Source organism: Pistacia vera, unplaced genomic scaffold (genome assembly GCF_008641045.1).
Source record: "Pistacia vera cultivar Batoury unplaced genomic scaffold, PisVer_v2 Contig310, whole genome shotgun sequence".
Taxonomy (NCBI): domain Eukaryota; kingdom Viridiplantae; phylum Streptophyta; class Magnoliopsida; order Sapindales; family Anacardiaceae; genus Pistacia; species Pistacia vera.
The window spans coordinates 1,214,929-1,238,050 of record NW_022196125.1 but is presented as its reverse complement, the minus strand read 5'-3'; the positions used below and the strand labels follow the sequence as shown (position 1 = coordinate 1,238,050).

Below are 23,122 nucleotides of genomic sequence, written 5' to 3'. Positions count from 1 at the left end.
CCGCGCGGAGAAAAAACTTCGCCGCGGCGAAACCTGCGTCAGATGCAAAAATAAAACGACGCGTTTTGGCTTGCTAGGGCTTCGTCCTTAAGTGAAGAGTATAAATTAGAGTGAAAAGGAAAGAAAAGGGCTTGGTTCGTGATTTGGGGGCAGCTCATGGAAGGAGAAGATTATTGAAGATTTGGGCTTCAAATTAGAGAAGATTTCTCCATCTTTTGCTTGCTTTTCAATGATGAATCTTGATTCAGTTTGTTTTTGTTGTTTTATTTCGTTTTTGAGTATGAACTGAGTTATTTAGCTAGGGTTTGATGTAATCTTGATACAATGATTCAAATTTATATGGATTGAATTACTTTGAGTTTTAATTTCATGATTAGTGTTTATCTCTTTGCTTAATGTCTTTTGGATGCTTGATCACCATTCAATGTGTGTTGTTCAATGAGACTGAGAAGTGATTTGTGATTGTGCCTCTTGGGATAAATACCATAGATTAGCAACCTAGAGATAGGTTTAGCGATCTATGAAATCTAGTAGAATTCCACAAAGCTTAAAACCTTTGAACTATTAATCTTCTTTTTTGTTGGTGGCGGAACTTAATAGGGATAAGTAGGGAATGTAGCATGAGAATGTATGTTTTACAACTTAGGGAATTCGTTTTCAATCGAGGAATTAGAACTTGGGTAATAGATTCTATGATTTGAGTTGGCGTATCTAGGTGAAATCCACTAGCATTTTTTTTTTGCATTGTTTAATTAATTAAGTTGTTGGGTTTTGCATTGTTTTAGTTTGTTAATCGTCCATCAATCCAATATTTTGTTGCTTCAATTGGACTTTAACTAGAAAAATCGGTACTTAGTAACACTATCCTCGTGGGAACGATACTCACATCACTTATTACTTAGTGCGACTAGTATACTTGCACATTTTTGCATGTGTAGAAACACGCATCAAGTTTTGTGACTACCCCCAACTTAAGATTTGCTCTGCTCGAGCAAAAGAATAAAAACTCAAGAAGAAAACAACAAACAACCAAACACAAAACAACAAAACTAAAAATGAACAAACAAAAATTAGGCTCAAACTCAACACAAGAATTGCCTAGAATTTATACAAGTCTCTAAGGTTGTTGAAAAATTATTAGTAGAAAATGTTCAACACTCCAGAAGTTAATTTCATCGACTATCTTTCCTATTGATCCCCCGAGTAGGTGATCCCCACTTCAGTCCACATTCCGACTTCCCGGATATTTTTATGCAAAATGTAAAGTTTATCAAATGGTGGCAGACTCCATAAGCCTAAGTATCGAACCACTCTCCACTATGTGGACTAGACATCGCTAAGATCAAAAGGTCTTGCAACTTGTATTTAGCTCGGGTGGTGGCCTCCAAGGAAAAGGATAGGATAAATAAAGTAAGAGAACTCAGTTTTCCTCATGCAAACACTAAGAGCTACATCAATCTCCCTTTCTTTCTCACCACCAATCAAAGTGTCAACCATTTTACAACCCTCAAACTTAAGCATTTCTTATTGTTGATTTTGAATTGAACTAAAGCAATTTTTTTTTTTTTTCTTCTTCTTCTTCTTCTTCTTCTCTTTCTTATTTTTTTTTTTTTTTTCAAATATAAATATTTACAATAACAATTATTTGCAACACCATTGAGGTCTATTGCCCCTTCTTCGTGCCCTTTTTTTGCAACCCCCAAACTTAAGATTTTGGTCTATCACTTATTCACACACCTCTCAAGCTCTTTTGTGCATACATTGGTCCATATTCCCTAAGGTATGAAGTGTTAGGGTATGGGATTGGACATTTTTGGTTTGCAAGGAAAATAAGGCAATGATATCTCATAAGGCTCAAATGGGTGACTAGGGAAAGATTCATTCATGGGTCGGCTGGAAAGGCTCAAACGTTCCGAAAAATGCCAAATCATTTCCCAACAATGTCTAATCTTAGAATTTCGCCTCAAGCACTTCTCTACTAGGTTCTAGAGTCCACCAACATTATCAAACTTCACCTAACCACATAAAATGTTTCTAAGCATGCCGAAATAATGAAAATGGTGGCTGAACCACTCAACAACCTCAATCAAATTTAGTCAATAAACCTAAACTTGAACAATGCTTAACATTTTCCAAGAATAATATCCCAACAATTCAAGTTTCATCATAGACTTATGCATTCATCATCGGCAAAAACAATCAAACTAAATAAAATAAAAAAACTCTTTTTTTTTTCCCGTTTAAGGTGTACTGGCGTTGTTATACCAGAGTTGCCAAGTACTGCTAGGCAGTTTTAAGGCTGGTTCTGGTTTCCAGCCGGTATACCCTTAAACCAAGCTTATGTTATTTCCTACCCCCAAACTTAAAATGACATTGTCCCCAATGTCACATCATGCACATCCAAGGAATAAAACAAAAGTAAGGTTACGAGATACTCCCCTGACTAATCCGTAAAGGCCGATTTTTGTGCAACATCCTAGCATCCATTCCTTGGCTTCCTCATCATCATCATCTGTCAAACAAATGAGAGTCCATGGTGCCAAATGTGTTAGATACCTCCACCGATTAATATGAAAGAATTACATCCTAATCTCAACCTTATTGAACTAAACCAAAATCTAAACAAAAACAAATAAAGAGCCAAAAACCAGAAAATCAACATCAATTCCCACTTACAAAACATAAAGAAATAAAAACTAAAACTAAAGAAAAGTGCTTCAGAAAATTTTCGCAAAAATGAAAGATCACCGACTATTAAAAGGAAAACTCGCCGCGGCGAGGAATAACTTCGCCGCGGCGAAGTTCTTCATGATAAAACCCTAAATTCAAACCCAGTCGTCGCCGCGGCGACAACAAATTCTTCGCCGCGCGAAAAATTACAGGAGCTACACACTCTTCAGGGCACTTCGCCCCGCGAAGAACAATCTTGCCCCAGCGAAGTCTGAAGTTTTTCTTTCCTTTTCCTAGCTTCAAACTTCACCTGAAACACCCAAACACACAAATTAAAACTAATTCAAAATATAAGAAAACTAAAACAAATTAAAACAGCAATGAAATGAAAAACAATTGAAAAGACTTGGGTTGCCTCCAAGAAGCGCTTGTTTATAGTCGAAAGCTCGACTTTCCCATGGTCCTTCGTCAATCCGGATCCTTGTGGGGTGCTTCACTTCCCATTGCCACCTCTTGATCTTTCCTTTGGATTTCGGACATTCTCATAAGCATCTTTTCGGACTTCAAATTCGTATATGCGTACTTGAGATGAGATGGTGATTGGTTGAGTCCAATGTTTGGAGTCTCTTCCAACACCAATTTTGACTTGTGCGCATTTACACCAAATTCCTCAAATTGTTCCTTGTGAGGTGAGTTGCCTGGTTGAAATTCCCTTAGTATTTTGCACACCTTTCCGCTTTGAGATTTTCCTCTTCATGGTCTTGTCTTCATGTTCTTCCAACTTTTCTTCATTGTGGTTGCTCCAACACTATACCTCTCCTCAATGGATGACATTTAATTGTTCTTCAGGATTTGTGACCGTTGTGCTCGGCAAAGAACCTTGAGATCTCTCTGTCAGTTGTTCAACCAATTGCCCCATTTGAACCTCCAATTTTGAATGGACACTCCTTGATTATGAAGTGTGAGTGTGTCTCATTCATAAACTTGTGGTTTCTTGATACTCTTCGAATATCTTCCAATTTCGACATTCTTTGCTCACATGGTTGATGATTCACCACCGGTTGATGGTTTGGCATTGTCCTTTGATTTGATTGACTGCTTTGATCGCCCAGGACAAATTTGGGTTACTCCCAACCAAGATTGTAGGTATGGTGAAGGGTCATTTTGCAGCCTTTGTGAACTAACAATGTAATTCACTTGCTCGGTTGTTGAGAAGAATAACTGTTCCCATCTTGGCATTCCACACTCTCATGGTTTCCTGCACAAAATTCACAAGTTATAAATGGTGAGTGAAAGAATTTACATTCATACCTCCCATTGGCTTTGACATGGTGCAATTGTGCAGATAATGTGTCGAACGCGTCAACTTCATGTAGACCCATTGTTCTCTTCGGCATTGCTCTCTCTTAGTCTTTGGTAGTTATTGTTGGCCATCAACTCAAGCAATTCATAAGCATCTTCTGGGGTCTTGTTATTTAAGGCTCCGCCTGCTGCCACATCTACCATCATTTGAATATTTGGTAGCAACCTATTGTAAAATGTTTGGACTTGTCTCCAAAACGGTAGACCATATGAGGACAATTCCATAACAACTCCGTGTACCTCTCCCAGCTTCATATAGTGATTCATCGTTGCCTGCACGAAAGAGGTAATGTCATTCTCATACTTAAGACTATACATATTTACAATTAACTACAAAAATGAAATAAAAGCCTCAATTTAGCACTACACTAGATCTATCAATATTAATAATCAACTATCCCCGGCAACGGCGCCAAAAACTTGATGCGTGTTTCTTACAACATGCAAAAATGTAGCAAGTATACTAGTCGCACTAAGTAATAGTGATGATGAGTATCGTTCCCACGGGATAGTGTTACAAGTACCGATTTCTAGTTAAAGTCCTAATTGAAGCAACAAATATTGGATTGATGGACGATTAACAAACTAAAAACAAATGCAAAACCCAACAACTTAATTAATTAAACAATGCAAAAAAAAATGCTAGGGGGTTGATTTCCTAGATACGCCAACTCAAATCATAGAATCTATTACCCAAGTTCTAATTCCTCGATTGAAATTGAATTCCCTAAGTTGTAAAACATACATTCTCATGCTACATTCCCTACTTATCCCATTAAGCTTCCGCACCCAACAAAATGAAGATTAATAGTTCAAAGATTTAAGCTTTGTGGAATTCTATCTAGATTTCATAGATCGCTAAACCTACTCTAGCGTTTGCTAATCTATGGTATTTATCCCAAGAGGCACAATCACAAATCACTTCTCAGTCTCATTGTGAACAACACACATTTGAATGGTGATCAAGCATCCAAAAGACATTAAGCAAAGAGATAAACACTCAATCATGAAATTAAAACTCAAAGTAATTCATCCATATAAATTTGAATCATTGTATCAAGATTACATCAAACCCTAGCTAAATAACTCAGTTCATACTCAAAAACGAATAAAACAACAAAAACAAACTGAATCAAGATTCACATTGAAAAGCAAGCAAAAGATGAGAAATCTTCTCTAATTTGAAGCCCAAATCTTCAATAATCTTCTCCTTCCATGAGCTGCCTCCCAAATCACGAACCAAGCCCCTCTTTTCTTTCCTTTTCGCTCTAATTTATACCTCTCTCACTTAAGGACGAAGCCCTAGCAAGCCAAAACGCGTCGTTTTATTTTTGCATCTGACGCAGGTTTCGCCGCGGCGAAGTTTTTCCTCGCCGCGGCGAAGACTTACAGACCCAATTTGAGCATGATATAGTTAGAATCTGGAAAAGTGTAAAACATATGAATTGTAGCCCTTTCAATTATCTTTCTGGTCGTTCAAGAATCAGCACAATCCGAGGTCTACAGATCAAGTTGGCAGAAATACTGAAGTACATCCAAGACGTTTTTCTTCAGTTCCCAGCGTCCTTTTCACGACTTTAAGCCAAGTTTTTACCTTTGTCCAGTCGAATATGAAAAACCCAAAATCATTAACGTTGTAGCTCTTTTTCTTAGCTTTCCAACGCTTCTAAATTCAGGTTATTCCGAGTTTTCAAGCTCAAGTTACACAATTTACGCTCAAAACTGTCATTTATGCTAAAAATCATCGTTTAGGCCTACAAAGACAAATTAATAGAATTAGGTAGCAATTATGGCCCAAATTGTATGAAAAGTATCCCAAATCCTATCAAAATTCAATGCAAAATCATAGTATAAAATACGCTTATCAGGCATCCGACAGACGCTTGCTTGCATAGTACACTGGCCACTGCGCCTTTTCCTCTTCCCGTACTAGAGCTGCACTGACCGCAAACTGAGAGACGGACAGGTAGATGAGCAGGGTTTCCTGTGGAAGAGGCTTAGAGAGGAGAGGTGGCTTCCCTAGGTGTTCTTTTATACTCTAGAATGCCTGTTCGCATTCGGGAGTCCATTTGAATTTCTTGTTGGCCTTCAGAACATTGAAAAATGGTAAGCAGCGGTCTGTTAATCTCGATATGAAGCGACTGAGTGCCGCTATTCGCCTATTTAGACTCATGACCTGCTTTTTGCTGGTCGGACTCTCCATATCGAGCAGAGCTTGGATCTTCTCAGGGTTTATTTTTATGCCCTGCTGATTAACCATATACCCCAGGAACTTTCCTGACGATACCCCGAACGAACACTTGAGAGGGTTTAGCTTCATTCTGTACAGTCAGAGGATGTCAAACATCTCAGCGAGATGTGTAATGTGTTCTGAGGTGACCTGGGATTTGACCAGCATGTCGTCCACATAGACCTCCATTGTCTTCCCGATCTAGTCGGAGCACATTCGGTTAACCAGCCACTGATAGGTTGCGCTGGCATTCTTGAGGCCGAAAGGCATGACTTTGTAACAATACAGCCCCTGGTCCGTAATGAAGGACGTATGCTCCTCGTCTTGCCTATACATCAGGATTTGATTGTATCCCGAGTACGCATCCATGAAGCTTAGCAGCTCGTGTCCCAAGGTGGCATCAATGAGCTGGTCGATTCTCGGTAGAGGGAAGCTGTCTTTCGGGCAAGCTTTGTTGAGGTCGCTGAAGTCAACGCAGGTCCGCCACTTGCCATTTGGCTTCTTTACTAGGACCAGTTTGGCAACCCAGGTCGGGTAGAGAGCCTCTCGGATGGACCCATTTCGGAGGAGGTTTTCCACTTCTGATTTCAGTGCAGCGTACCACTCCAGATCCATCGCTCTTCTTTTCTGACGAACCGGTTTGGCTTCTCTGCTGACGTTTAATGAATGGCAAATAATGTCCGTGTTGATCCTGACCATATTTGCATGCGACCAGGCAAACACGTCAATGTTTTCCCTTAAGAAGCTTATTAGTTCGGAAGCGAGCTGAGGGTTGAGACAGCTTCCAATCCTTAACACTTGGCTCGGCTCTTTTGGATCAACCGAAATTTCGGACAGATCCTCAACCGGGCCGCTAGGAGGGATTTCCTGGACTCACGGATCTATGTTATCCTCCGTTGGACCAAGCTGTGGCTCGATCCGGCTGATTGCCATATCCTGCGAGGCACACATCGCGAAATGCCCTTTCCCTTGCCTGCCATCTGCACCGCTTTTACGTAGCATTCGCGAGATGTGCTTTGCGATCTGCTCACTTCCCCTATCCCCGTTGGAGTGGGGAACTTCATCTTGATGTGATATATGGAAGTGACTGCCTTGAAGCTTCTCAACAGAGGTCGCCCCAAGATTCCATTAAAGGCCGATGGGCAATCCACGACCAAAAATTCGGTAACCCTAGTCACCTCGTCGTAGTCGCCGAGCTTGATTTGTTGTTGGATTGTTCCTTTGGGGATCAGTTGGTCCCCTGTAAAACCTTAAAGAGGTATCGAGGCAGGCTTCAGGTTGGCCTCGTCCAGGTTCATTCTATCGAAAGCGGTCTTGAACAGGATGTTCACAGCGCTTCCGTTGTCCACAAGCATTCTGCAGACATTATGGCACCCTATCAGCGGCGTGATCACCAGGGCGTCCTCGTGAGGGTGGTGCAAGCGAGCTGCTTCCTTTTCGTAGAAAGTGATCGGCTCCTCATTTCGAGCCTTTTGCGGTCGCTGCGAAGTGTTCATGACCCTGATCGGGTCGTGATATGCTTCGCGAGCGTACCTTTCCTACGCACCTCACGTGTTTCCTGCGAGGTGCGGGCCTCCAAAGATTATGTTAACACTACTGTATCCGCTGCGATCACGACGCTTTTTCTTCTGCTCCCCTTGGTTCTCTTTTGGAGAGTCATCAATATACTCTTTGAAGTGCCCTTTCTTGATGAGCTCCTCGATTGCCTGCTTTAGAGCTCGACATTCATCAGTATGATGCCCGTTATCCCGATGGAAACGACAGTATTTTTTATTGTGAGGACCATGGGCTATCCCTCAACTACCCCGCCCTTGGGCCGTCGGGCAAGGGGCTTTCCCATGCGGCCCACTCATAGGAATATCCCCACCCCTGCAAGTGGGTTTCTTTCGCCTTCCCCACCTCTCGAACACAAGACCTGCAGGCTAAGTACTTGTGACAAGAGAGGTGAGTACCATCAGGCCAGCTGTTCCTGGCCGTAGTAGGGATTTTCATGGGTTCCGGTTCACCGAGCACGCTGGCCTCCTCGGATTTGTCAAGGATTACAGATATGGACACGTTCAGCGGAGTGTATTGAGCTCTGTCCCGGTCGTGACGAGGAACAGGAGCATAGGACTTCTTGTGTTTGTAGCGGGGTTTCTTCCCTTTTCGCTGATCATCAATGTCTCATTTGCGATCAGCTCTCCTATTTTCTCCCCGACCAAACATACTGCTTGAAGTGCCGTGATCGCGACAGTAGAGTGCCGCCAATGAATTCTCTATTCGGAGATATTTTTCTGCAAGGTTGTAAAATCTGATGAGGGAAACATCGTCCTCAGCCTGCAGTTCTTTCCACAGGTCGGTTTGCGGGCGAACTCCAGCTATTATAAGTGTTTGGATGGACACTTCTGGGGCATGAGCCACCTTATTGAGTTCCCTGTGGAAACGGTCGATATAAGATTGCAGGGATTCGTCTCTTTCTTGCCTTATGTTTCTGAGGTAGCTCAAAGGAATCGAAAACTTTCGATTTGCTTGGAAATGTCGTAGGAACATCATGCTCATCTGAGGCCACGAACTAATCGATCCCGCTGGGAGCGACCTTAATCACCGCTTGGCGTGAGAAGTCAGCGTCACGGCCAAACAACGACATTTTTCAAGGTCCGAAACTTGGTGGAGCTCCATCAGGTCGTTGAACTCATACAAATGATCCTGTGGGTCATGGTTCCCATCAAATGGTCGCATGTCGGGCATTCTGAACCCCGGTAGGAGTGGAGCAGCAAGCACTTCGGGAGAGAAAAGGGATGCAGAGGCGACCTGGGCCTGTTCGCATTACTGCTCCCTTAACTTGTCCAGAGCTCGCTGTAGCTCCTCAATTTGTGGTAACTGAGCTAATTGGGGGTTGCTTTCACCCATGCGAGTCCGACCTTCACGATTACGGTTCAGGAAAGTCTGGAGGTTGGATTCCTCTTCGCCTCGGTCGGCATTTCTAGCCGCACTCGACACACGTTGACTAGAGGCGTGTGAAGGCGATGGATCGCGCGAGGCATTTTCACAACCCTCGCGGTGGTATGAACCGCCCCGCGAGGTGTGCAGACCACCCGCATGATAGCGATCGGGATCATTCTGCTGGCGGTGATAGGAATCGTAGCGCCTGGCACCTTTGCTTGGGTTCACTTGCGACATGGCATAGGACAACTCGGGATTCACTTTTTCACCAAGTCTCAGCTTTGCTAGCACCCTGCTCAGGGCACGGTTTGTGTTCGCTGGTCCTTGGGAGCCCGTAGGCTTACTTTTTGCCACTTGCTTACCCTTACGTCTACGCGCTGCAGTGCTTGCAGCACGGGCTATTTCCCTTTGCCGTGCTTTCGCGTGACCTGCAGGCGTTTTTGGCGGTTGCACCGCCCCAGCTGTTGTAGATGACATGCCTTGGTCCAAACGGTTCAGCCTCTGGTTGACCATCTGGAAAGTATTATCGAACCTCTCCAGGTAGCTTCTAATGGCGGGGTCAAGCTGCGAAGCTGCCGGGATATCCCCCGTAGCATTTTGTGAAACTGGGATTATCCTGGAAGGGGTATCCCCCTGGGTTAGGGGGACTCTCTCAACGCGCTGGTTGGCTTGCTTAGGTTCAGATTGGCGGGCCATTTGTTGCTGTAGGACCAGTAGGTTGAAGATTCTCCTGATGAAGGATGAATACCAAATCAGGCCCTCCTTCTAGCGCCAAACTGTTGATGAATTGATTCTAACAATAACTAATCGACACGTGCGTAACATTGATTGGTCAAGAGACACATGTGATTATGGAAAGAAAATGTGAAATAAATGCAATGAGAGCTTTTTAAAGTGGTTCAGATGCTAAGGTAGCAAGTCCTACGTCCACTGATTTGTATTGATATTGTGGGTTAGGTCGCCACAGCGGACTGACTTACAAATGATTAGAAAAAGTAAGTATAAAGTTTTCAAGAGAGAGAGAAAGAGAGAGAGAGAGTTCAAGTGTAAAAATGGTCGAATCCCCTTAATAAAGGGTTCTTCTTCTTTTTATAACGAGATGAAGGCGTGTAATTATCTTTAAATCCATGGGTTGGTGTGAGTGTCAGGACATAATCCGGCTTTACGTCCCATTGCCCACTTCCCAAGCTGATTTCACGCGATTTATTGCAGGGAAATGGACACGTGGGAGCTTCATAGCGTTTGGCAGGCCTGACGTGCGCTTACCGTTCTAACGGGAGCAGGTCACACTTCACCACGTGACTTCCAACGTCAGCCCTTGATTTTCCAGGCATAACAATGACATTCTTCTCTTTTCTCCTGACCATTCTAGCCACCAAGCTCTCTTGTTCCAATTTTACTCCCTTCTCAAAAACTATGGCGTAATGCTGTTTGAAAAGAAAATGGTTGTCAACACTACGGACATTGATTTCCTTGGCATGCACATTACCAATGGGCAATATCAACATCAACCCCACATTGGCCAAGAGCTTCTTAACTTTCCAGATGAGAACCTTTCCCTCAAAGAAGTCCAAAATTTCTTGGCATTGTGACTTATATGGCCTCCTTCATACATAAATTATCTCCCCTGGTGTGACCCTTGCAAGCCATGCTAAAAAAGAATCCACCCCCGTGGGGCCCTGATTAGACAACAGCTGTCAGAAGATTGAAGGATCTCGCTTCTAAATGACCTCCTCTCCATATTCCTTCCAATGGAAAGCGTATACTCCAAACAGATGCTAGTGATTCTCATTGGTCTGCCATTCTTCTCGAAGAAATTGATGGAGTTAGAAAAATTTGTGGATATAAGAGTGGACATTTCAAGCCCAGTGAAGAACATTATCACTCAAGCTACAAGGAATTACTTGCAGTAAGACGTGGTATAGAAAAGTTTGAATTCCACCTTGTCAGCCACCATTTCCAAGTTGAGATGGATATGTCCTCTTTTCCTCGAATGCTTGAATTCAAACAGAAGGAAATTCCAGATAGCCAACGGCTTCGATGGGCTCAATGGTTCTCAAAATACCAGTTTGACGTCAAACATATCAAAGGGAAACATAATACTCTTGCAGACATGTTGTCCCGTCCCAAAAAACCCAAATTAGATTTTCACATTGCTCGGACGCCATCCGTCCCTGTTATTTGTATGATGAACCTTGTCTCTGACCAACAACCTAAGATCCTAGAACTCCGTAAAACAAACACTCTACATCTACAGATATATAACCTTACCCAACAGTACCAAACCAGAACTATTCAAGCCACTGGATTAGATACACTTGGAGGTCTCCACTATCATCCAGGCTACCCCTTTCTGACTCTTTTCTTACTCAGTGAAGATACCATCTTCACACCGCACCTCCTGTACTTGTTATGGTGTTTACTGTATAAGTACATCATTGCCATAGAATTTCCCATACAACAGATGGCATCATATTTGTGTCTCCTCAAAAGGCGTGTCCTGCCCAACTTTCAGGCTTATCTCTTTCAAACCTTTCTTGAATGGTTTTATCCCATATCCTGTTGGATAAGCCTTTTCAAAGCAAAAGAGACCCTCTGCAACAGAGAAAACCTCCAGTCTTCACATGTCATTTTTACTTTCCAACGCATACCCTATGAAAACCAAGACTTTACCTACACTTATGTTGGGACAATCAACGAATATGCTATACATCCCTTTTCTTTACACTCTGGCTAAACTTTCCAACGCATCAAAGGGTTTTTTTGTGAATTTTTAAATTTTACCTCGTAATACTCACCCTATTCAACTACCCAATATTAGTTCTAAAATCTTATCATAACAAAACAAATGGACCCAAAATCACTTTAATGTTAAATTTTGTCAGCGAGTTCGGGTTATAATATTGTTATTATTAATATTTTATGAAAACTCAATAATATTATTAGAATATGTAATGTTATCGAATAAGTATCATCACTGTTTTAAAACCAGGCCCAGTTTAGCCCGACCGATTTAACTGGGACCCGGGAGCTTCACGAGCCGAGTTAACATTTTCCCTATTCACTCAAAACCCTAGAATTTGGGATGATGGCGAACAATTGAAGATCGGGAGGGTTGTCGACGTCGGCGTCGATGAGATCTGACGTGCAATACCGACATCGGTGTTGGTGAGATTTGGTTCGAAACTAATTTCAGCCAAATCTTGGGTAGATTTTCTAGGAAATTGGCTCAAGGGACGATTGGGATTACATTTAGGGTGTCGCCAAACAGTCACCGACCGATTTGTATTAGGGTGTGTTTGCTAAATTTCAAACCTATAGGGACTTAACAATTTTCAAGGATGTATTTGCTTAATTTTAAAAATTGTCACCTAGTTTGACCGCCCGATCAAACTAATTATACCGGTCAACCTAGGATCTAGCAACTTTGCCAGGTTTCACCTAGGATGGTTATTAAAACATTGAGTAACATATCAAATTAAATATTAGCGTTCAATCCAAATGAAATTTTACCCAATCCAAGGAATCTAATATTATGCAATGGACAAGTGAATCCTCTTCTCTTCTTCTCCTTCATTTTGAGGCTAACGTTTCTTCAAGTTTAAATTTTAAACACTTTACATGTTGTGTTACTGAATCTGCCCAAACTGTTTAACATTCCATTGTCAATTGAAGAGACATGAAAATCTGGAAAAGGGTTCAAAGTGGTTACTTGAATAAATAGAACATAAATTCTTACTTACACATTCCTGAAACTCAGGAACTCGCGTTTATGCCTTCGGATACAACATCTTCTCAAGGCACAAATTTCCGGTTACAACATTTCCCCTTTCACCCTTTGATTTTGTACTAAAATCAGTATGCCTATTTATGTTATATACACAAGAATGGCTACTTGATCATTATCGGCCACATTGTCTCCTACGATTCTGCAGTCGAAGTACCTTTAACAATGATTGATGATCTTTGGTAAATGTATTGGAAGCAGGAAAAAAACAAAATAACATTCAGTTCCATCTCTTAGCATTCTTCTGTCCTTTTGATTTTTGTTTCGCCGCCTGGAAGGCCTTCATTTTCTGTTTCTTCCTTGCTTCCTTCTCGGCCTGTTTGTTATAAAATGAACAAAATTACTGAGTCTGCTGTCACACTAATATGAGGCGAGTGTGATTACAGAGACAAACTTACCTTTGACATCTTCGATTTGGCCTTAACTTTAGGAGCCTTGTCCTCGAGCTCTGCCTCTCGTTCAAGCTCCCTTTCCCTGGCCTCGAGGTTCTTCTCTAGATAATACTGTTAATTATGAATTTCAGAGAGTCAGAACATAGATTAAACCAAAAAATACAATTAAAAAAAAAAAAAAAATCAACTAAAAGCATGACAGAGCAACGGAATACAGAGCTGCACTGGGTTTATTTGATTTTGTAGAGAGCTAGAAAACATATCAAAGCTTAAAGAAAGGGAGAAAGAAAGAAAAAAGTAAAAGAAGGCACATACGTTGTAGTCACCGGCATAATCCTGTAAATTGCAGTCTTTAACTTCCACTACTCTATTAACTATTTGCTTTATGAAGTATCGATCATGAGAAACTGTGATGACCGTGCCCGTATACTCCGCTATTGCCTCCTGATAGAACAATAATGAGTTTGTAGAATAAATTTAGAGTAAATTAATAAACGTAGGAAAATAATTTAAAAGAAAAAATTGAAGAAAAAAAATCAAACCTCGAGCATCTCTTTTGAAGGTATATCCAAGTGATTAGTTGGTTCATCCAAAACGAGAAGAGTTGACGGTTTTACCATGAATTTGCAAAAAGCAAGGCGAGCCTAAATGAAAGACGGGGAAAACAATCAAAATTCAAGCCACATTTAGTTGAAATTCAACCACAAAATCAGGACAAGCACACATAATAATGGAAAATTGGTGGTAAAGTATGTGATACTAACATACTAAAACCATAAAAGCAGTTTTCAGTAAGACTTAAAGCGCAATGCTTTCAGTAAAGCCCATGAAAGTTGAATAATTGTTCACAGAAGAGATAAAATACTTATCAAAAAGCACACCATTTTTTATTTACCTTCTCACCACCACTCAAAAGGGAAACCTTTCTGTCAAGCATATCAGCTTTGAAATTACAACGGCCAAGAAGTCCCTTTATATCATCAATTCTCCAGTCCTCAGCTACTTCTGCTACTGTCTCAAGCACTGTTTTATCCAAATCAAGTGCCTCAGCCTAAAAGAGAAGTCATTTAACTGATCAGCAGTTGCAAGTAATATGTACAACAGACGTTAGCTAGTAACACAGAGGTCACATAAAAAACCTTTGACAAAAGCAGCACACCTGATTCTGCTCAAAATAGTTTGGTAGGACATTATGTTCTCCAAGAATAACTTGACCTCCACTTGGCTTCTCTAAACCCATTATCAGTTTCAGCAAAGTACTTTTACCACAACCATTTGGGCCTATAATGGCAATTTTCTCTCCCCTTTCAATTGTGAGATTTGCCCTGTTAAACAGCATCTGGCATAAAATGCAAATTAATGTAAGAACTTAACTGTATTAGACAAAATAAAGTAAAAAAAATTTCCGGCAGCCACTCCCTAGTGTAATCTAAACCGATATGTCAACTCACTTTATCCTCATAGCCAAATTCCAGATTCTTAATTGTGACAACAGATCTTCCACTTCTTCCTCGCTCTGGGAACCTAATTTTCATTTGTTTCCGTTGGAATGGCTTCTCAATTTGGTCCTCTTCTAGAAGCCTCTCCAGCTTCTGTTCTCATCCAAAAAAGAAATTCAGAAATGGATGTGTTAGGTTCAGGAATCCAGTATCCACAAAATGAAAAAGATAAATGCCATCTCATAAAATTTGAGTATCAATATCTCCAACCACTTAATTTAGTAGTCATTTACGAGGCCAAAAGACCATCCAAAAGAAGCAAGACCAAAGGAAAATCAAGTCAGAAAAAGTCTAGGATTGAGCATGAAAATAGGTTCTATCTAGAACCGGCGGGCACCTGGGGTCCCAGCTCCGGTAGGAACCAGAACCGGCCTTCACAGGGTAGTTTCCAGTTCTAAAAAATAGGAACCGGGACCAGTTCTGGTTTCGGTTTCGGTTTCGGTTTCGGTTTCGGTTTCGGTTTCGGTTTCGGTTTCGGTTCCTTCATTCTAGGAACCAGGAACTGGAACCGAAACCTAGAATAGGGCACCCTGCTAGGAACCGATAACAAGGTACCCTGCAAGGAACCAGGAAAAAAACCGCGGTTTATACATAAATAGTATACAACATAGGGGGTTTAATAAATTTTACCACTAGACTATATACATAACTAGTGAACATTTTGGATTTTGGATTTTGGATATGAAGAAGCTATGAATAATTTTAATATATAGTCTTACACCATATATTAAAAGTAAGACTATATATTAAAATTATTTGAAATATTGAAATTAATTAATAAGGAAAAAGTTATATTGTTATAGAATATTTAAACAAATGGGGGTGCATTAGTAAATTTTACAGGTTTTTTGTCATTTTGTAAAGTTACAGGGACCAATATAATTATTCAGGGTACCCAAAACCGGAACCTGTGATTATCCAGGGTACTCAGAACCGGAACCAAAACCAGAACCTGTGATTATCCAGGGTACCCGAAGCAATTGAGGAACCGGTCGGTTCTAGTTCCAGTTTCGGTTCCTAAATTTAGGAACTGACCGGTTCCGGTTCCGGTTTCGGTTCCCAAGGTACCCAGACCCAATCACCCCTAAGAAAAACTATGCAAAATGAAAGAGACAATTTAATCATAGTTGTATCAAATGACTAACAAATATATTTTTCCAAAATAAAACCAGCTCCAACGATTGTTGCATCAAAGAGGGAAATTAAAATCCATTAATCAACCAATTGAGTATTGACTGAAATAGAATTGTCTCTGATTAGCTAAAAGATGATGGATGAATTCAGACTTTCAATCATAAGTATAAGAATGTTATGAGATAAATGCATTTCATGGAAGATATAAATTCAAGATCTCCAGAGGAAAGTGGTGCTAGGTGTATGAATTCTACCATTCACGATGAAAAATATGCTTTGCAGTGATGTCCCTAACTTATGTTTACAACAAAATGCTGATAATATCAAAGAGCTGAAACAATTATTAAGATTAGTACAGTTCATAACATTCTCAGACCCTACTAAGTAAGATCAGTATATCTCAGTGTACCTTCTCAGCAGAAGAAGCACGTCCAGAATTCGCCCCTGCACCTAACCTGCTTATTAAGTCTTTTGTCTGCTCAATTTCCTTCTGCTGCTTCTCCCAAGCAGCATACTGAGCTTCAATTGATGCCGCCTTTTCTATGACGTACTGAGAATAATTTCCCTCATAAGTCCTGGCCACACCCATTTCAGTTTCCACAATTTTCGTACAAAGCTGATCAAGAAAAGCCCTGTCATGAGATATGATAACCATTGGCACATCTTGCTTGCTGAGGTAACCTTCAAGCCACTCTATCGTGTCAAGATCAAGGTGATTTGTAGGCTCATCCAAAAGTAACAAATCTGGATCCTGCAGACAGAGACATACATCAACAATGAACCATCAATACCAGGCATTATAATAAATGTCATCTACACTTACTATTAAACAACAATAACCGCACATCATAGCATAAACCATAAATACTATTCATAACGTCAATTGCAACCCTACAGTAGTAACAATAATCCAAGAATTAGAACAACTTCCATTCGAGCTGTCTCAGCACCAAACAATCCTCACTGCGTCCTATATAAATTATCTCACACAATCAACCATAAAAGCGAAAAAGCATTCTCCTGAAACTGGCTATTCCACAGTCAAGCTTGTTTAGCAAACTCAAATTTAAACATGCTTTTCACAGCGAAGTAAACTCCTTTCGACTACACTCTCATAGTTAAGCTAATCAAACTTTGCCCAACTAATCATCATCATGTAAGCCATACACATAAAAGAGTAACCATAAACAATGATAAACACAAACTTCTCATCAAAATATACCTGCAACAAAATCTTCCCAAGCGACATTCTCATTTGCCACCCACTACTAAACGAAGCAACCAACCTATCTCCATCCTCCGGGGCAAACCCCAACTCCGGCATCAACTTACTCACTTTCGAATCCAACACACTCAAGTCCGCATCCCCGGCTCTTCTTTGCAGCAAGTCAAACTCATCCAACAGCCTCCCCATCAACTCCATATCCTCCACCGCCCCCTCCATGGCCTTCTGCACCCTCTCCAACCGCCCGGCAATCTCCATCTCCTCCTTAAACGCACTCATAAACTCTTCCCTCACCGTTCTAGTCATCGAAACCTCAAATTCTTGGCTCAAAAACGCGATTTTCATATTACTTTTCGCCCTCACCACATCCCCCGAATCGGGTTCTTCTTGACCCGTAATTATCCTCATCTGGGTCGTCTTCCCCGCCCCATTTACACCCACTAACCCGACTTTTTCCCCCTTCTTAACCTCCCAAGTTACGTTTTTTAACACAGTCACGCCCTTATAACTCTTGCTTATATTCTCCAGCTTCACTCCGGACGACACGCTCGACGCGCCGTTTGATTGTTTCCCGTTTCCGCGCTTCTTGTAGTCAAAATTGTTGTCATCGGAGTCCTTTGAGAACAACGATTCGATGTCGTTTTCGGCGGTCTCAGCAGGCGATTTTTCGAGCATGGTTGTGGAGACTTGGGCGGTGATTTTGAGTCTTTGTTGTTTTGGGAGCAAATTGAGTGGTGCAGAGGGTTTCGCCGCGTAAAATGGCCGAAGACGGGGCTGGAAGGTAGTTAAAAAGGAGGACCGGATGTCGAGGCCGTGGAGATTGGTTGTTATGTCCATGTTTGGATAGCGAGACAGCGTGGGGAAGTGAGGGAAACTGAGGGAAAGAGTGGGAAAATTTTTGTGAAGTGTGAGTTTCCTCTATTGAAGTTTGAAGAAGAAGAGAAACTCTCTCAGTCTCTCCCTCTCTTCTTGAATCTCAACAGTGTTCAGGCCATGAAAAGTTTTGGGAAGATATTGATGTTTTTGCAAGAAACAAAATAGAAAATTAAATTACAATATTAAAAAATAAAATAATTTAAAAGAAAATACTTTTTTTGTTATTTATTTTTTTCTCAAATAAATACAAATAATTATTAATAAATTATTTTACGACTTATAAAAGACCCATAAACTCTTTTTTAGATTACACAAAATGTTGAAATTTTATAAATATTTTTAATATATTTCATAAATTTGATTTGATCTATTTTTATATATTAAAATTTTTTGATAAGTAAAAACTAAGACTTTTTTTATATATTTTTTAACCAAACAAAAAGAAAAATTCACAAAAAATTATGCAAACAACCTGGACTTGTATATTATTGCAAAATATATTTATTAAATTAGTTTATACATAAATATTAAGAGGGAATTATTTAGTCATTAATTTTTTTATTTATTATGTTTATTAAATAATTTTGTGGCCAAGAAGCACAAAGTTGATAGTTGATGGAGAATTGGAGATAATGAATTTACAAGTCTTGTGGTGTAGATTTTGTTGGCTGAAATTTAGTGAGTGAGACCCTTTTGTACTTTACTGCCATGTGTAATTTAATGCAAGACTCTAAACTTGCCACGTGTTTATATAATCTTTTCATACTTTACGAAAAATATATATTATAAATCACAATTTTATTATTTTATTTTAAATTAAATAATGCCTTTCTTATCAAAATTTATAAAGTCCAAGGTATCGGGCCCAATATGGCTTCTTGGATCTAAAAGCCCAGCCCAGCCCAGCCCAGTCCAATCCAGCCCAAAATTAAACCTTCTTCATTTCTCGCCTGAAGACAATACAAGCGAGAGGTGTTTTAGGCTTCGCAAATCCATGATGACATGAATCGTTCTCAGCGTCGAAGCCAAATTGCTCGGCCAAAACTCTGCCAATCGAAACCAAGACGCCGCTTGTGTCAGCTCAGCTCAAGTTGAAATGTGTTATTTTAGTCCTTGTTTAAGGGACCTAAATGTGTTGTTTTCTGATTTTACAATGACCAACAGTTCTTTTTAAGGAACTAAAGTGTTAATTAATCTAAATCTCAAGGATCAAAATAAAATTCTCTCAGGATGAATATTCTTGTGCTCTAGCTCATAGTAATGGTAGCCCAAAAAATCTTGTTGGGCTCCTTGGGCCTTCACTTTATGGACTTTCAAATCGTGATCGATTTTATCAATTTCCCCCTCATTAATAGATAAATTAGCCACTACACCTCACTCAATGAAGGTAAACACTTATGTTCTCTAGAATCATAAATCAAATATGTTTTGAATGTTTTTTAATATCTAAAAACACAAACACGTTTTATATAAAACAGAATAGAACTACGACTAAACCAACAAAAGTTTAAAAAAGCTTGAGAGTGGGGGGTATGACCCCATTGCCTCTCAAATGGGTCCAACATTGAAAATGAGAAATCTCTTTGATATTAAAATTATCATGTTTGAACAAGATTTTAACGAGAGAATCTTTGACAAATTTTCTACGTTGAAGAATTTGTCCTCTGTCTTGGTATTCTTTATTTCTAAAGTAATTTATAATCTTCGTGGTCGAGAAGACTTTGTAAAGGAAAATAATTGTCAATTAAATGAGATTTGTCCATTTTTGACAAATAATTTGCCATGGACCATAGGAATTATTATAAGCTATAATGTCTTGTACACTAAATTTTAATTTTAGGAGCTTGATTTTCAAAATGTTGGCAACAAAGTTTGGCACACATGACCATTAGCCTTGTCCCGGGACAGCAAGACTTTAGTTTATCTGGGTGGCTTACATAAAGGACTTGTCTTCGAGTCGCTACAAAAATGTCACCTATCACATTTGTGTCATTAAGATTAGTTGAGATACACGCAAATTTATCTGGACACATAGGTTAAAAAAAATATATATATATATTGGGTCAGAAGCCACAAAGTGGACCTAATTCTAGTAAGATTTTGACAATTTTCACGAAACAAAAATTTTCTCGAAGGTTCCTAAATAACAAAAATATCTCATTAGTGAACCGTTAGTCTATCATTAGACGTTACATAGTTATAAGTTATCATTTTGCCATTTATTATAACACTTAAAACTTAACGGTAAATAAATTTTTATTATTTAATTAAACTTCCGGAGGTTAATCTTAACTCTTAAATTTATCATAGATATATGTAAATTTCATATATTGATATTGTTGTCACCAAGAGGGAGATGAGTCATTTATGACAAGCTTCGAGCTACCAAAAGACAAGGGAAAAAAAAAAATCTTTGTGGCCCAATTGTATTCCAACCTAACTATAAAATCCAAACATTTAAGCCCCTCAAAGATCTATATGTCATGGGATTCACCCACGTGTGTGCTATTTCTATGAGATTTTTGTAATTTTAAAGGTATATAATTTTTTCTTTTAATTTTAATAGTTTATTGCATTTACCATTGACGTGTTCACCATCTCTGAGAATTACTAAAAAAAAAATTAAAAACCATATAATTAATAGTGAATATGTTTCATATTAACCGATCTCAGAAAATAAAAAATAAACCTATCTATAAAGTTTACATATTTGATACTGTTAATATACGACAATGTTACGAAAACCGACCGGTTCGGTTCCTAATTTTAGGAATCGACTGGTTCCGGTTCCGGTTCCCAGGATACCCAGACCCAATCACCCCTAAGAAAAACTGTGCAAAATGAAGGAGACAATTTAATCATAGTTGTATCAAATGACTAACAAATAATTTTTCCAAAAAAAAACCAGCTCAACGATTGTTGCATCAAAGAGGGAAATGAAAATCCATTAATCGAACCATTGAGTATTGACTGAAATAGAATTGTCTCTGATTAGTAAAAGATGTGGATGAATTCAGACTTTCAATCATAAGTATAGAATGCTATGAGATAAAGCATTTCATGGAAGATATAAATTCAAGATCTCCAGAGGAAAGTGGTGCTAGGTGTATGAATTCTGCAATTCACGATGAAAAAATGCTTGCAGTGATGTCCCTAACTTATGTTTACAACAAAATGCTGATAATATCAAAGAGCTGCAACAATTATTGATTAGTACAGGTCATAACAGTTCTCAGACCCTACTAAGTAAGATCAGTATATCTCAGTGTACCTTTTAGCAGAAGAAGCACGTCCAGAATTGCGCCCGCACCTAACCTGCTTATTAAGTCTTTTGTCTGCTCAATTTCCTTCTGCTGCTTCTCCCAAGCAGATACTGAGCTTCAATTGATGCCGCCTTTTGTATGAAGTACTGAGAATAATTTCCCTCATAAGTCCTAGCCACACCCATTTCAGTTTCCACAATTTTCGTACAAAGCTGATCAAGAAAAGCCCTGATGAGATATGATAACCATTGGCACATCTTGCTTGCTGAGGTAACCTTCAGCCACTCTATCGTGTCAAGATCAAGGTGATTTGTAGGCTATCCAAAAGTAACAAATCTGGATCCTGCAGACAGAGAAATACATCAACAATGAACCATCAATACCAGGCATTATAATAAATGTCATCTACACTTACTATAAACAACAAACCGCACATCATAGCAAAACCATAAATAATATTCATAACGTCAATTGCAACCCTACAGTAGTAACAATAATCCAAGAATTAGAACAACTTCCATTCGAGCGTCTCAGCACCAAACATCCTCACTGCGTCCTATATAATTATCTCACACAATCAACCATAAAAGCGAAAAAGCATCTCCTGAAACTGGCTATTCCACAGTCAAGCTTGTTTAGCAAACTCAAATTTAAACATGCTCTTCAGAGCGAAGTAAGCTCCTTCGACTACACTCTCATAGTTAAGCTAATCAACTTTGCCCAACTAATCTTCATCATGTAAGCCATAACATAAAAGAGTAACCATAAACAATGATAAACACAAACTTCTCATCAAAATATACCTGCAGCAAAATCTTCCCAAGCGACATTCTCATTTGCCACCCACTACTAAACGAAGCAACCAACCTATCTCCATCCTCCGGCACAAACCCCAACTCCGGCATCAACTTACCACTTTCGAATCCAACACACTCAAGTCCGCATCCCCAGCTCTTCTTTGCAGCAAGTCAAACTCATCCAACAGCCTCCCCCACACTCCATATCCTCCACCGCCCCCTCATGGCCTTCTGCACCCTCTCCAACCGCCCGGCAATCTCCATCTCCTCCTTAAACGCACTCATAAACTCTTCCCTCACCGTTCTAGTCATCGAAACCTCAAATTCTTGGCTCAAAAACGCGATTTTCATATTACTTTTCGCCCTCACCAAATCCCCGAATCGGGTTCTTCGACCCGTAATTATCCTCATCTGGGTCGTCTTCCCCGCCCCATTTACACCCACTAACCCGACTTTTTCCTTCTTAACCTCCCAAGTTACGTTTTTTAACACAGTCCGCCTTATAACTCTGCTTATATTCTCCAGCTTCACTCCGGACGACACGCTCGACGCGCCGTTTGATTGTTTCCCGTTTCCGCGTTCTTGTAGTCAAAATTGTTGTCATCGGAGTCCTTTGAGAACAACGATCGATGTCGTTTTCGGCGGTCTCAGCAGGCGATTTTTCGAGCATGGTTGTGGAGACTTGGGCGGTGATTTTGAGTCTTTGTTGTTTTGGGAGCAAATTGAGTGGTGCAGAGGGTTTCGCCGCGTAAAATGGCCGAAGACGGGGCTGGAAGGTAGTTTAAAAGGAGGACCGGATGTCGAGGCGGGGGAGATTGGTTGTTATGTCCATGTTTGGATAGCGAGACAGCGTGGGGAAGTGAGGGAAACTGAGGGAAAGAGTGGGAAAATTTTTGTGAAGTGTGTTTCCTTATGAAGTTTGAAGAAGAAGAGAAACTCTCTCAGTCTCTCCCTCTCTTCTGATC

General features: G+C 40.1%; 1 protein-coding gene and 1 pseudogene across 1 annotated transcript; both read right to left on the bottom strand.

Annotated features, from left to right (window-relative positions):
* Positions 1-12,879: 12,879 nt before the first annotated feature.
* On the bottom strand, positions 12,880-18,232 carry LOC116136260 (ABC transporter F family member 5-like). Its single transcript, XM_031421985.1, has 9 exons — positions 17,219-18,232; positions 16,406-16,747; positions 14,815-14,955; positions 14,523-14,702; positions 14,259-14,414; positions 13,906-14,007; positions 13,679-13,807; positions 13,370-13,474; positions 12,880-13,287 (listed from the first exon to the last, which is right to left on the bottom strand). The coding sequence occupies exons 1-9, from the start codon at positions 18,056-18,058 to the stop codon at positions 13,192-13,194; spliced, it is 2,091 nt and encodes a 696-aa protein (XP_031277845.1). The 5' UTR covers positions 18,059-18,232; the 3' UTR covers positions 12,880-13,191.
* A 3,117-nt stretch (positions 18,233-21,349) lies between these two features.
* Positions 21,350-23,056, bottom strand: LOC116136320 (annotated as a pseudogene).
* Between the last annotated feature and the right edge of the window lie 66 nt (positions 23,057-23,122).

What these genes read in the sequence shown, in the direction of transcription:
- LOC116136260 (XM_031421985.1), bottom strand. Translation starts at nt 18,058, where the DNA reads ATGGACATAACAACCAATCTCCACGGCCTCGACATCCGGTCCTCCTTT. An exon ending in AATTTGGCTATGAGGATAAA is followed by an intron (nt 14,703 to 14,814) that starts GTGAGTTGACAT and finishes ATTTTATGCCAG; the next exon opens with ATGCTGTTTAACAGGGCAAA. An exon ending in CTTCAAAAGAGATGCTCGAG is followed by an intron (nt 13,808 to 13,905) that starts GTTTGATTTTTT and finishes TTGTTCTATCAG; the next exon opens with GAGGCAATAGCGGAGTATAC.